General features: G+C 37.1%; 1 protein-coding gene and 1 non-coding gene across 3 annotated transcripts in view; both read left to right on the forward strand.

Annotated features, from left to right (window-relative positions):
- Nucleotides 1–277: 277 nt before the first annotated feature.
- The window catches only part of LOC6584905 (carbonic anhydrase-related protein 10), a 67,180-nt gene continuing 52,910 nt past the window's right edge, over nt 278–14,547 (forward strand). The window contains exons 1-2 of one of the 2 annotated variants that reach the window (XM_015161651.3): nt 278–604; nt 13,383–13,578. In XM_015161651.3, the coding sequence (XP_015017137.1) occupies nt 13,521–13,578 (58 nt within the window). In that variant the 5' untranslated portion in view covers nt 278–604; nt 13,383–13,520. Of the gene's footprint in view, nt 605–4,174; nt 4,407–13,382; nt 13,579–14,547 lie in introns of those variants that run through there. The other variant, XM_002010509.4, reaches the window with a different exon arrangement.
- On the forward strand, nt 4,329–4,499 carry LOC116804532. Its single transcript, XR_004364528.1, has one exon. It is a non-coding gene; the product is annotated as a U1 spliceosomal RNA (small nuclear RNA).

Here is a 14,547-nt window from a genome sequence, read left to right on the forward strand (position 1 = left end):
GCTTTGGCTGCTTTGGCTGCGTGAAGAGCACAAAACTGTTGCATAGAAACAGGCGCCGATGGCAACTTTCCGAAGCCGGAAGCATAGCCAATGGTCGCAATAATTGGCACACAGCCAACGGGAGCTAGTCATGGACCACGGCGACGGGCCGAGCGAGGCACAAGCACTCGTTCGCCTGACAGCAGGACTCGCGAGCAGGCACGAAGCGCACGCAGCACACGAGCCGCACGATTAGCGAGGACTCGGCCCCGAGTCGCCTCCGTGGCCAAATCAAGCAACAGTTTTGCTCGAAACGTCAACACAGGCGGTCGCCATGGCCCAGCGCGCTCCTCTTCCGTCGCGGCAAACTTTACGTCGCGTGTGAATTTCTACGTGAGTTTCGCTGCGGCTCCTGTTGCAAGTGAAGTGTGTGTGCAGTTCGCGCTCTGACGTTGCCGGCAACAAAATAGAATAGAAAAGGAGTTCCTTTTTTTTCCAGTGATTTATAATTGCAACTGAAAAGGCAAATGAAACTGCATAGACATCACCGAAATTAAGACGCTCAGCAGATGACGAGAGGCTCGACTCGACCAAAATATAGGCTTAGTTCAGCTGATGATATTCGGTATGTGAAACGAAGACATGGGGCCAAGCGAAATGTGTCTCGGAATTAGCGAAAAATCAAAAGCTAATTTATACTAATTTGCATTCATTACACAGACATACACACACACACACATACACATGAGTGCTTCAATGGCAGCTGGCATTGTTATGGCAAGGAGGAGCCTTAACAAGTTAGAAAAAAGCACAGGACAAAAGGCAAACTGAGAAATATTTGACTAATCGCTGGCCGCTCGAATGAGGCAGGCGGAAGTGCAATGCAAAGCAATTCAGATTCAAATGAATGAAAATTGAATGAAATTAAAACATTTTCATTTCGAACAGAAACATATTGCGAGTGAATTGATTTTCAAGTGTTTACCAAATGGAACTAGGCCAATTTCCCATTCACTAAAATTTGATGGAAAACATTTTCTGAGAATGAAAAACAAAATAAGTTCTGGCTTGAGGGGAAACCAGCTCAGAGCTGTTACAAATCAGGAGTTAACCTAGATTTGAACGTTCTCCATAACGAGCCGATCCTTAAAGGACACTTTTGAGTAAGCCTCGATTTTAGCCTATTTTATGAGGCGGGCAAACTTGATTAGGTACATTTTTATTTTTTTATTTTTAAGGAAATCAAGTTGAGTGAGAAATGTGATTTTCCAGCTGCAGCAAAATAAACCTACGATTTACCAAGCTCAATTTAATAAGAAATTTAATTTAATTGAAGGAATTCTTTCATACAACTGAGGTGAAGATGACTTACACAGTGTAGGCGAAAGAAGTTAAATTTTATAACGAAATGCAAATCAAATCATAAAGAAAATGTACGAATTTTTAAAATGAAATATAATTAAATTTGAAATCTAAAATAAATTAAATTAAAATATATTGAAACTAATATATTTTGATCTGTCATATTTAGTTTTTGTTTTATATCATATAATTTGATGAATCGCATGAAATTTAAAATGAAATGAGAATTAATTAAATGAATATTAAATTATTTGCATATTATATAAATAGTTTGTATTTGATACAAAGTTAAGTTAAATTATATTAAATTATAAATCTATTATTTTGATCTGTTATATTTTAGTTTTAATCTAATTTTATTATTTTATTTGATTTACAAGAGCTTCATGTTTAATTTAATCAAATGAAAATAAAAAATTAGAAGCATATTTAAATATTACTTTTAATGTAATTTATTTTATTGTATTTTATTTTTTTCTTAAGAGTTGTTTTCTTTAAAAATATTTTAATTAATTTAATATCAATAAAAATTAAATAGTGTGATCTTTCATATTTAGTTTTTCATTGAATTTTATTTCATTTTCATTTACCTTCTACACTGACGCAGCGAAGCAAATATATTAAAATTATTACCATAAAAACTAGAACTCAAATAAAATCCCGAATAATTGCTCTAATGTGAGTTGAAGTCAAAAGAATTTCATTTTGAGCTGTGATGACTGAGATATATGTATGTATGTACTTATATATGTCGTATCGGTGTGATATTATGACGTTCTACCAGCTAGTGATTGTCTGTTGCAGAAACATTCAGCTCGCACTATGTGAGTGAGTTAGCATTCTAGTGACAATTAAAGCATGTATTCTCACTACCACAGAAACAACTAAATCTGTTGCTAAACGTTGTTCCGGGTGTTAAGTTGAATGAGAGCATAGGGTTGCAGTGATTTCAATAATCAAGAAAATTAAACCAAAAATAAGGAGATAAAATGTCAGAAAAGTATCAAGACTGTTGGATGAGACATCGGGAGCTCGATATTGTGCATAGCTATAGAGGAGGCCACGAATAATATTAACGATACGACATATCTTGTAGCGCCGAAGAACGAAGCTCTTTACTTAAGTATAGTGAAAAAGAGGTTTTCGTATGTCCTAATAGTCGATCGGTTTGTAGGAATTTTCCTAAATTCCTTAATTGGCGGTGCCAATGCCAAAATCCTTGAACAATTGATCGATGCGCCGCTTTAAATTTACTATTTATTTTACTGCAGAATCGATATCTTATTTACATTTGAAATTTAAAGTGGAATGTGATATATGAATACCATTTAGTGACACCAACGGCCTTTGCTGCAAAGTCATCAAATGCATCCAACTTATACGGACAAGTTGAACGCGGTTAGATATGTGGGTTTAATTTTGCTTGATCACCGATCAATCAATCAATCAATTCAGTTCATAAATGTTTTGTTGATAGATATAAATATTGTTTGCTTAATTGCTAAACCTTCGTAATTTATTGTATTAGTGCAATGATATCAACTTTGAATGTGGAGTACGTGTCTAGCTTGTACATTTGGCAGTTTTCTTTTTTTAGTATTTGATGTTAGCTACAATTGAGGCATTTGTATGTTAGTAAAATATTTAGTGTTATGTGGCGTATATATCTTTATACTATGAAACCACTTTGTTTGATTTAAAGTTCTGAATCCAAGGAAAAGGGTAGAGGATAACATACATATGTATCTATATACATATATACATATTCCCAATACAACACAGGCTATGAGCTGAAAGGACATTGCACGTGAAACTGTTTTCTAATTTTTTTCTGTTTTTGCCCAGAGCTAGGAGAGGGAAGGAAAAGTAAAACAAAACTGACATTTCGCTCGGCAGACTCTTGGCGCTGGCTATTTATCGAAATGTGTTTAGCCGAGCGTTGAGTAAACAGAACTAGCAAAGCTTTACATTTGTTTTTTCTAAAATGGAACGTATATATGTACATATATATGTGTGTGTCTGGTTGTGTGTGCATTTTATGTAATCTCCAGTTTAGGCGAACATCGAGAAAGTGCGCCTCGCCGCACCGAGAACAATTTTCAATTTTATAACTTATTGTGGCAATGGGTAGAGCGCAATTTGGAAATGTAGCGACGGCTGCCGCACGAACACCGTGCTCCGCTCTCTCTTATATTATTTGTAGTCCCCGGCTTGCGTGTTCTTGACGCAACATTTGCGGTTGTTTATGTTTTTGAGGTCTCATATCGTGGTAAGCCAATTGTTATGCCCATTTTGTTTTATTGCACACATGCACCCGCACACGCACACACACACATCCAGCCCGGACGAGATATCGGGGCCGTGTTTGTTAGTTGCGGCGACATTTTGCGTTTGGGTCACCTTCGTTATGGCCATCGCTTACAGGTGTTAATATTTCAATTAGTAGTCGTTTATGTAGCGAAAAAACCCTCATGTAATGCTTCACGCAACTGTTACTCGCAGCCAAGGCATAATGGCTATGCGTGAATGTGAGTGTGAGTGTGAGTGTTCGAGTGTTGGAGTGTTCAGCACTCACTCAATGCGCGCTGGCTCGCAGGGTGGCTGGTGTGTGGCAAATACTAAATGATTCTTCCGGCGGGTAAATAAATAATTTTAATTGTTGCCTTGAACGAACAAATTATATTTAAAAGCTGAAAAAAAAGAAGAACTAAATAAAATAAAATACAAGCAAGAAATCTCTTGTCGGGGGTAACCGACTAGGAGATATCCTGAGCCCCGACTGATCTGCGTTTTTAAGTATACTCAACAAAATTAGATTTTCAAACGACATTTTTGTCAAATATAAATAAGTAATGAAATGAAATAAAATAAATGAGGTAAAAACACAAATGAACAAAATGAAAAATCACCGCACCTCTACTCGAACCAAAGTCTATGTGCTCACTAAAACCCCAAACCTCTATTAACGACATTCCTTCATATTAAAACTACTTACCTGGCGCAGAGGTTAGCCGTGATCACGAAGACGGTTCCTCCGGAGTGAGGCTTGGTCATTGCATATTCGGGTGAGTTGACCTCTGCGATTATTCCTAATGTAAATAACTCGTGCGTGTAATTTTTGTTGAACAAAAATATATATACATGCATACATATATTGCATTGTAAATATTATGTACATATATACATATTTACTTGCCTCAGTTTGGTATCGAGCCCGGGACTATCTCTGTGCCGCGCTTCGCTTTTACTAATTGAGCTACTCCACTCCAATAATACATTAGCTGAGAGTTCTAGCACACTTCAATCTCAATTGTAATTCTCAGAATACGCTCTCGAATGTATGAGGGCACATATTTGAAAAGCATAGCTCTTTGGGCTGCTGTCGCTTGCATTTGTCGATTGCCAACACATTTTGTTTCATAAATTGTGATTGACTTAAGAGAAATTAATGGTGTCGGTATCCAAAAAATATCAATATTTTGGGAAATATGTACCTAGCCCAAGGTTTCGGTACACTATGAGATATATAAATTTGTAACTGATCTTCGAAATAGATATCGTATTTTATATCAACTTGAAAGTACAACAAGAAATCGTGCTTCCAGTGCTTTTAGGAGCTGAAATCGACGTGTTCACATTTACGGACAGACAAAAGGATGGTGTTAAATCGACTTAGCTGCGATAACGCGCAGTCTATATACACATTACATTGGATCTGCCACGCCTCCTTCTGCCTGTTACATACGTTTTAAGACAAACATTATTACCATTTTATATTTCCTATTTTCATGGGTTCAGGGTATATGAAAAACAAAAGCAAAAGAGAATAAAACTCTATTGATTGATTAATAATACTTTAATTTTAGTTTGTTGAATTTGGTATATAAGTTACTAAATAGGAAAAACAATCAGAGAGAATTTTGGTAAATTTTCAAGCCTATGACTTGACAGAGTCACAGTCATAAGATACAGTTCTTGAAGAAATCCCATAGCGCATCACCTGAAAGTATTTATTTATTATAGAGTAGAGTTCGTAAGTCGTAAGTGTTGAAAAATAAATATATACATATATTAATATACATCGCGCTAAAACTAAATTTAAATTATTAAAAAGTGATTAAAAAAATAATAAATTAACTTGGGGAGCAATCTCTGTGCCAATTGTTTTTACATTCCAACTCAATCGAACAATGTTATAAAAGTTGAAGTACAAAAAGACATTTGTGCTTATGCATTGATGCAGTTCCGCTCAACTGAATTGGATTGTTTATCCAGCTTCTATTTTTGTTTCCCTGCTCGATTCTGTTGCAAAAAGTAGATGTTCTTTGTTTGCATTGTGCCTTCGTTTGTTTATTCGTAAGATGGTACATAACAGAATGAGAATTTCGGTTTAATAATGATATTTTATGGAACCCTCCTGGATGAATTTGAGAACATAAACTCAGGGCTGAGATCGATAATTTTAGAGAACTCAACTATTTGGGGCTTTAAAATCTGTGCTTGAATCTTCAAATGTTGCCAATAGAAGGAGGGTAAGAATTAAAATTAATTTATGCCACATTTAAATATTTAGCAAATTAATATGGAAAACAAAAAATTGTTATTTATTCTTAATACATATTTTGCTGAAATATATAATGGAAGTCTGGTTGTCTTACATAGAACATTTTATGTTTTCTTTGGAGGAGGCTTTATTTAGTTATATAATTCCATCATTTTCGGAGCTCTGCTTCTTCGCTTTCTACTTACAAATTACGCTCTCCTTCTTCTTCTTTAGCTTAAGCAATTCACGATCGACAAGCCATTGATATGGCTAAGTATCGATATATGTATATCTATTGATAGTTGACCATAGTGCTTTTCTCTCTAATCTCTTATTGGGCTACTACATCTTCTTAGACGTATGGTATACGTAAAAGAGAAATTGACTTGCAAGAAAATTAGCATGAACATGCGTCCAAGAATGCGTCACATTCCTGAATTGTTTAGAAATTACTACCTTAAAACGAAGCTTTTATCCATTGTGAGCTGCATTAAATATTTTGTCATTTGCACAGACATCTATGTATAATAGATTTACTCATAAAGCTAGTTCAGCTTAGCCAGCGTGGATTAAATATAATTTGCAAAATTTTGTTTGGCATTATCTGAATACTATGCATTTTACATTTGCAACATAAATAAAATATTTTGTACTAATAAATTGATCATAGTAAATACATTTTATTTCTATGCTGAGTCGAGAATTTCTATTTACAAATATAGCCCAGCCCGAATTAATATATATATATATATATATATATATATATATATATATATATATATATATATATATATATATTGTGTGTGTGTTATCTGAAAAGCTAACTCTTCTATGTAAAATTATTCTTGCCCTATCTGAAATATTCGATTTCGCGGAATCATCAACGTAAAGCACAACAGCTCGCCTTTGGATTTAATTTAACAATGCATTTTTTTTTATTTGCTTAGCTGCACAGAGGACAAATGACGGAGAGAGAGGGTGAAAAAGAGGAGAGAGAAAGCATAAACAGAGAAAGCGAAAGAGGCAGAGGGAAGGCATACAGAGAGAAAGAGAGAGAGAGAGAAATAAAGAGGAAGATAGAGAGCATACAAAGAAAGAGGAGGTATAGAGAAAGGGACAGCGAGCGAGGGAGAAAGAAAGAGAGAGATAACGATATTTCGACTCTTACAAATTCACTTCAATTTCTTATTATTAAACAATACTTTTAAGTAATTTAATTATAAATAATTGAGGTGTATTTTTGGTATTGATCAAATCAACTGAAAATACTTGAGATTTCGATCAATAGAGTGTGAACAATCGTGTTTCTGCGTGACTATAATCACATAATATAATACAATTAAAATAAGCTGCTCATTTCATATGAATATACATTAACTTGAATTATATATTCATCATTTATATACATGTGTATATGTATGCATACATAAAACTTCCTGTGAAGGTGTCTACTTAATTGCAGTTCACATTTCGTTCACACAATTATACATTTTTGTTGTTGTTGCGGTATTTCAATGATTAATATTGTTTCGCTTGATTGCGAGAACGCTATAACGCTATAAAGTGGCCTAAAGTGTTGTCAGTGTCAGTGAGCGGATGGATGTACAACGGGTATTTCAACTTGATTGTTAGGTCCTGGCTTTGCCTCATGCCTCCTGCCCGGTGCTTGCTGCAGTGAAAGGCAAAACAATCAAGAAAGCCCAATTGGCCGTCGTTTTCATAATTTGTTTTAAATAAATATTGTTTGTTTGCAGCTGTACGTTGGCAAACTAAATGACATTTATTGTCAGTTTTTGGATCAGGACGATGCGGATGCAGCTACAGCTGCAAAAATCTGTCTCTGGCCAAATGTCTTTCCATATTTTTCATGCACAATTTCAGGAAGGGGTTCGCAGCGGCCAATGGAAATGGAAGTTCGTCTCCATCCTTTGCCTCAGTCACGGTCTCGCTTCTCGTTTCAGACATACACCCGTATATACGTACATACATATATACACAAACACATATATATGTATGTGTATGTATTTATATATACATATTTGTATATGCATTTTACTTGTGTGCATTTATTTATTTACGTGGCCATAGCCAGCCGATGGGCCAGGTCCAGTTGGTTACAGCTCGTCGTCAGGGAAAAGAAGAATATTGCAATGGCTGACAAAATTTATTTCGTTCCCGTTAGCGGTTTTTTCTTTTTGGTCGGCTTTTTCTCTTTTTCGTTATTTTTTCACTTTTTTTTTTTTTTTTTTTTTTTGCATATGTCAGCCCTGCCATGCATATTAAAATGTTAAAAAACACACATTTACTTTTGCATATTCATTATTAAATACTTTTTGGATACAATATATACATATATAGATCTATATATATAAATAATATGAGCAGATATAAATAAAATTAATTCTTTTGCAGCTGCTTAAATCATCAGTTTCTGCTTAACTGGTCGATTCAGCAATTATCTATTGTTTGTCGTCTATTGTATGCTCTATAAGTATCGAGCAGAAAAACGTATTCAAAAAAGTTCATATCGGATGAATACTGTACACGGTGCAGCAGTTGTTGCATCTGTACGAACTTCTTAAATATTCAAGAAAACTGTAGACAGCTTCTTTCCGTTAGTTTATTGTATAAATACTCATTCAAAAGCGCATGTGTATTATTAAGAAGAAGAGTCTCTCGGAATGATATCTATCTATCGATAACGAATGCCATTATTAACAAGTAAGAAGACTCTAGTCGAGACTGCTCGACTAGGAGATACCCTGAACCCTCCAATCTGATATTCTAATCACTGTGCACTTCTTTTCGGCACTCATACGTACACACGCACGTATTAGAACGCGCTCTGCTAACTGTGCAATAAGCAGCGACTGCGCTTGGGCTGCGCTGCAGTGTGAGCAACATTATAAGAATTTATTTGTTGAATAATTTAAATGAAACTTTCAGAACATAATCATAATGTTCAAATGCATGTATATTCCAAAGCACAAGTCTCTAGTATTTGAAATACGCATTTTACAAAGGTGAGGGTGAGGAGGTGGATATAAGGGTGGGGGGTAAATTACAACAAAAATCGAAATTATATTAAATACATATAAGTCTATATTTAAAATTTGGAAGCTCTAGCTCTAAAGGTGTAAGAGACATAATTAAATAACTAGCTTTCGATAAGGTTTTTGATCGATAATAAAATATCGGGAGTAGTTATTGATATTTAGAGGAAAACTTGATCTGCGCGTGATATACACGGACCTTAGAATTTCAAAAATTTCAAGTCTCTAGCTCTTATATTTTCTGAGATCGACGCGTTCATACATACGGACGGACAGACAGACGGACAGGGCCAAATCGACTCAGCTCGTCGCCCTGATCAAGAATATATATACTTTGTGGGGTCTGCCACGCCTCCTCCTGCCTGTTACATACTTTTAACAAAACCATTATACCCTGATTTCCCATTTTCAATGGGTTCAGGGTATAAAGTGTCATTCCGGACGTTCTATATTGAAAGTAAATTGGATCATAAAAGGCATTTGTGTGAATTGTGAATAGTCAGAGTGGACACAGAGTCTACTCTCCTTATGCCCTCTCCATTAATATCTCAACTCAATAGAATTAGATAACTTTGGTAATGCAAACCAAGGGCAATCCAGAGAGAAGAAGCCATAGAGTATTATTAGTATTGTAAAAGAAAATATAAATATTCTGGAAAATTCATATAATGCAATAAAGTATACTTGATTGTCCCTTGTAGCTCAGTACTTACTCATTAAATGTATATATATTTGATTCTTGAAATGTACCACAAGCATCCTGCAAGTACATGGCTCAATAGTTTGACTATCAATAATTTGCACATGTTTTTTCCGATTTCTTCTCCATCTATGTCAATGCTGTAAAGGTTCAGTTGCAAAAATTATAAATAAATATTCAACTATATTGGCTAGCAAAAAACTTTTTGAGAGTATAAAAAAGGGGAGCAATAATAATGCGAATTGCATAGAGTAAAACTAGGTATATTATATATGTACATATATTTAACATACTTAAATTTCTGCTGCAAAGAAAACAGAAGTACTCCCTACTAGGGGAAAAGTTAGGACGTTAAGAGCATTGTACAATATTTGTGTCCAAGCAAGAGCGTTAAAATTTTTTATAATTATCTCTCGATAAGACATTAACCTCATTTAACTGCTACAATATTTAATATGATTTGCCTTTCAATTGTGAGCCATTTTACATCGGTTAAGAATATAAAGAAATCTCAGCAAACTAATCGCACAGCACTTAGATTCATATCTAACTAACAAATGTTGATTTGGAGAGTCAGCTAAGTTGGAGCTACTTGGTCTATAGAATAGGAAGTCAGGGGGGATAGAAAGCGGAGTAGAAGATGACAGCTGTACCATGTCTATAAAGTTCTCGAAAACGTTGCTACTTTTGCCGCATTTTAACAAATACTTTCTGCAAGAACATTTAAAGTTCTATTTTGCTATGCAAATGAAGCGAGAGAAGTGGCAAGTGACAAAGTAAGTAAACTCATTGTCAAGCGGAAAAGTTTTCGCCTAAATATTGGACGCATAGCAAAGTTTGATCAAGATATCCCGAGAAAATGAAAATATATTGTTTCAGAAATCTGAATTATTTATTCGACTCTGTATGCTCGGGCCGTAGTCTAATTTGTTGACTGCTGGATGCAGCATGGAAGCGGACGGATGGAGCATTAATATGCATGGGTTACTCAAACGTAGAAGACGAGTGTTTGCTGGGCTGTGTGTGGCACATCTTGCTGGATTTTCGTGCAGCTCGGCCATTGCAGTTTTGTGGTCTCGTTATTTGGGCGAACATAAAGTTAACACATTGTGCTCAGAATGGATGAAAAAGCCATTGCGACAATTTGTAAACTAAAGATGAATAAAACATGAAGTGAAAAACACTTTGGCGCTGATAAAAAGGCCGCGCAGCAACAAACTGTCAGCGAAGACATGTGTCCGCGCGTGTGTCCTTTAACAACTGCACAGTTACATAAACAGGATAATAAGGCACTTAACATGCACTCTTCGCCATCACCGTTGCCGTTGCCGTTGCCGTTGCCGTTGCTACCGATGCCCCACTGCTCCATCTGACGGCCAACACAATGGGACGAGGCCAGCAAAATACAAAAATACAAAGCTGCAAATGCCGTTGTTGGTTGTTGACTGTTGGCTCGTGGGTGTAGTGGGTGCGGCGGGTGGTGGGGGACGGCGGGCAGGCAGGACATGATGAGGACGGTGACGTAACAAGGACGACGGCCACAGGAAAACAAAGCTGCGTAAAGTCGCCGCCACTTATGTCAGGCCAAATCAAGCGTTACTCTTGACATCAGCCCGCCGTTCAGAGTTCACAACTCCGTGCAAAGTCGGAGTAGTCGGAGTAGACGGAGCAGTCTGAGGAGTCGGAGGAGTAGTCGCAGTAGTAGTCGTTCGGTTCCAAGGTGCGGTCGGCCTGCGGCCTCCAGGCATCCGCCATACGCTTAGACATTTGCCTCAAATTATGCTTTACGCCCTGCCATAAGCGTAATTGAAAATTTAAAGGCTTTCTTCTCTTAAGCCTACAAAAGCTGCCATCAACAGTTGCTCCTGAGCCCCGGAATATTTCGATTTTTTATATGATAGCGTTTGGTGTATTAACAGCGATATATATTTAGGCCCAGCATAGAGGCACTGAACTCATTTTAGCATCTGGAATGCAAATTGTTGAGACATCATTAAACTTGGATCATATAAAACTAGTTAGGGTAATAAAGTTTCTAAATAGGGTATTTGTTAGATGATATAGTGATACGTAAAGACGGGCTTAAGTTAAGCCTCGTTACAACTTAGAGTTGTTGAGGGCTCAGGGCTATGCAGCGACTCACATGCACAAGGATACAAGGAGACTGATTATAGTGGAAGTTACACAAAGCCTTCTAGATACTGTTGAGCTAATTCATAACTTGTTGTATCCTGAACGCATTGAAAATTGGAATTTAGGGCATATTAGCTATATGAAAATGTATGTAACACGTAGAAGGCGGATTGGAAGACCACATCAAGTATATATATTCTTGATCAAGATGACTAGCCGAGTCCTTTTTGTCCGGAAAAATGGTCTGTCTGACCGTTAATCTTTCTGTCTTTTTGTCCGTCCTTATGTCGGTCCCTCTGTCAATCCTTCTATTCTTCCGTGCATCTGCTTATCCGACTTACTATCCTTCCATCTAATCGCCTACCGTCCGTCTGTCTGTCCATTTATCTTTTGTCTGTCCTTCTATTTGTCCGTCCATCTTTCTGCCCATCTGCCTATCCTTTTCCGTCCGTCCGCCAAAGCCGTAGAGTGATTGAAATATCATCTCCTCTCAGCATTCAGGATATTTCCTAGTCCTCAAATTCGATTATTGGCTGAAATCTTAAATTTAAGTAAATAACTACAGTAAATCGATTAATGAATTCGATTTGGCTACCAATTGGTAAATTAAATTCACTCCTTCGACTGCTGTGGCTGACAAGGGCCTTCGCCTGGGGCGCCGAAGTTAGATTTTTATATTCATGGCTTCTGTATGGGTGCAAATGGTTCTCTGCGTGTGTGGGTATTAACATCAAAGCTGCGTGCTTATATTTAAAATGTTGCACCCACACAGACAAACTAAAAATTAATTTATAAACACAAAGCGAGTTAGGTGGAAGACAGTTGTAGCCAGAGGGACGCTATACATACCGGCAAGCTTATGCTGCTCATACATATACAATAGTAAATTAGCTCTCTTAATTTAGCTTTTCTTGTACGTGTACTTGCTCATGATTTAATCGTGCTCACTTTTTTGCTACTGTGGAAGACAAAATACTATCTCATAGCCATAAACACGCCAAGTCGCCATCCGTTCGGGTCCAGCTTTAGCGCTGGGAATTGCAGCCAAGCTAATTACAATAAGTTAGAGTGCGCTTTTTGGGAGTACACGACTGGCAGTTGCCCTGTACAAAATACAAAATTCACAATTCCCTGTTTATAGCTTCCTCGATTTGAAAGCTAAGTCAGGAGTAGCAAAGTTGCTTGCTTCTATGATATGCCGTATACCTTTGCCCACACTCAATATACCCTCTCTGTGTGTGCTCAGTGTCTACGTGGTGTAAAAAGTAAAAGCATAACTCATTTTGCTTGCTTTTAGCGTTTTCTTACCCACCCGAAGTGGATAGAGACCAGCTCCTGCTCCCAGTGGGAGGACTTGCAGGATTGTAAAAATGCTTGTGGCTGACCACCATGGCGAATGCAATCGAATGAAGGTCATCATTGCATAGGTGGACGATCTCATACTGTCGCGAGGTCTTCTACTCGTTCAGCGTGTAAATCGACTAAATGAGTTTAGCTTCATGTTAATTCTGATTTGAGTTATACAGTGGAGGTCACTTGAGTTGACCTCTGTGACATTTCAACTTTGGATTTTGACTAATTAGCTTTTGCATTCTATGTTATGTCTTTATAGTACTTCGAGCCCAGTTGCGCCGGAATTTTGTTAATCATTAAGTTCATGGGTCGCATTGTAGCTGTTTCTGCCCCGAAGTCTTAGAGAACGAGCCGGTTAAAGTCACAATATTCGTCGCATACCACAAGCTAATGAAAGATGGAGCTGCTGCAGTTGCTGTGCTACACATTCCTGCTGCTACTGTCGAGGATGCTGGGTGAGTACATCTGGAGCCGAGAACACGTCTCCCCTTTTCAGAGCTGAATAATTCGTTGAGCGCTGGAATTGGACAAGCTCGGGGTCAGTGCCAGCCGTGTAAACGATATGCAAAGTGGAAATTATGAGCACCAGCTGACGAGCGCCTGCATAACTAGGCAATAACAAAAAGAGGTCATGTTCCAAGCCACGTTCTCTACAGCAAATTGTTGCTGTTGCTCGACTACACCAGCGTCATAGATTTGGCACGCTCTGAGCTGAAAATGTTGCAAGCATTCTCTGCAAATAACATTGTAAACAAATAAAGGAGCTTGGCGCAAAGACCAGACTGGGTGCTCTACTCCATCCCTCTCTCAATTGTGTATCATCAAATTGAGTTTATATAGGGAAAACTTACTTTCGAGAGAAAACACAAAAAGGGAATAGATAATAAGTATATAGTATATATTGAACTATGTAGAGGTGGAGACTTAGTGCCAAGGGCAGATTGATATAGGAAATAAATACATGCAAAATAAGAGAGATAGAGAGAGAGAGAGAGAAAGAAAGAGACTGAGAGAGATCACCAGATAAGGGTATGTTTTAGTGTGAGAAAGCTTGAGATAAATGAGGAAATGATGTGTGAGAGAGAGAAAGAGAACGAGAGTAAATATGAGTTACCACATAAATGTAAGATAAATGTACGTGGGTCTGAAAAATGCATGCATGCCGACTAGTAAGAAGAAGAAGAAAAGTAAAAGAAAGGACGGAAGTGAGAGAATATGATGATGTCAGATATGAAGAGTAACAATGGAGACAGATAGCAAAAGTGAAAGAAACGGAGGAATACTTGAAATTTAGAACTGGAAAAAAACTTTGAAATATAACGAGTGAGGGACAGAGGGAGAAAAAGAAACAGAAAGAAAGAGAGAGAAAGGAAGGGAGAGAAATAGGGAGACAAAGAGACATAGAAAGATTAGTTGTTAAAGAG

Source organism: Drosophila mojavensis, unplaced genomic scaffold, assembly GCF_018153725.1.
Source record: "Drosophila mojavensis isolate 15081-1352.22 unplaced genomic scaffold, ASM1815372v1 contig_136, whole genome shotgun sequence".
NCBI classification, from domain to species: domain Eukaryota; kingdom Metazoa; phylum Arthropoda; class Insecta; order Diptera; family Drosophilidae; genus Drosophila; species Drosophila mojavensis.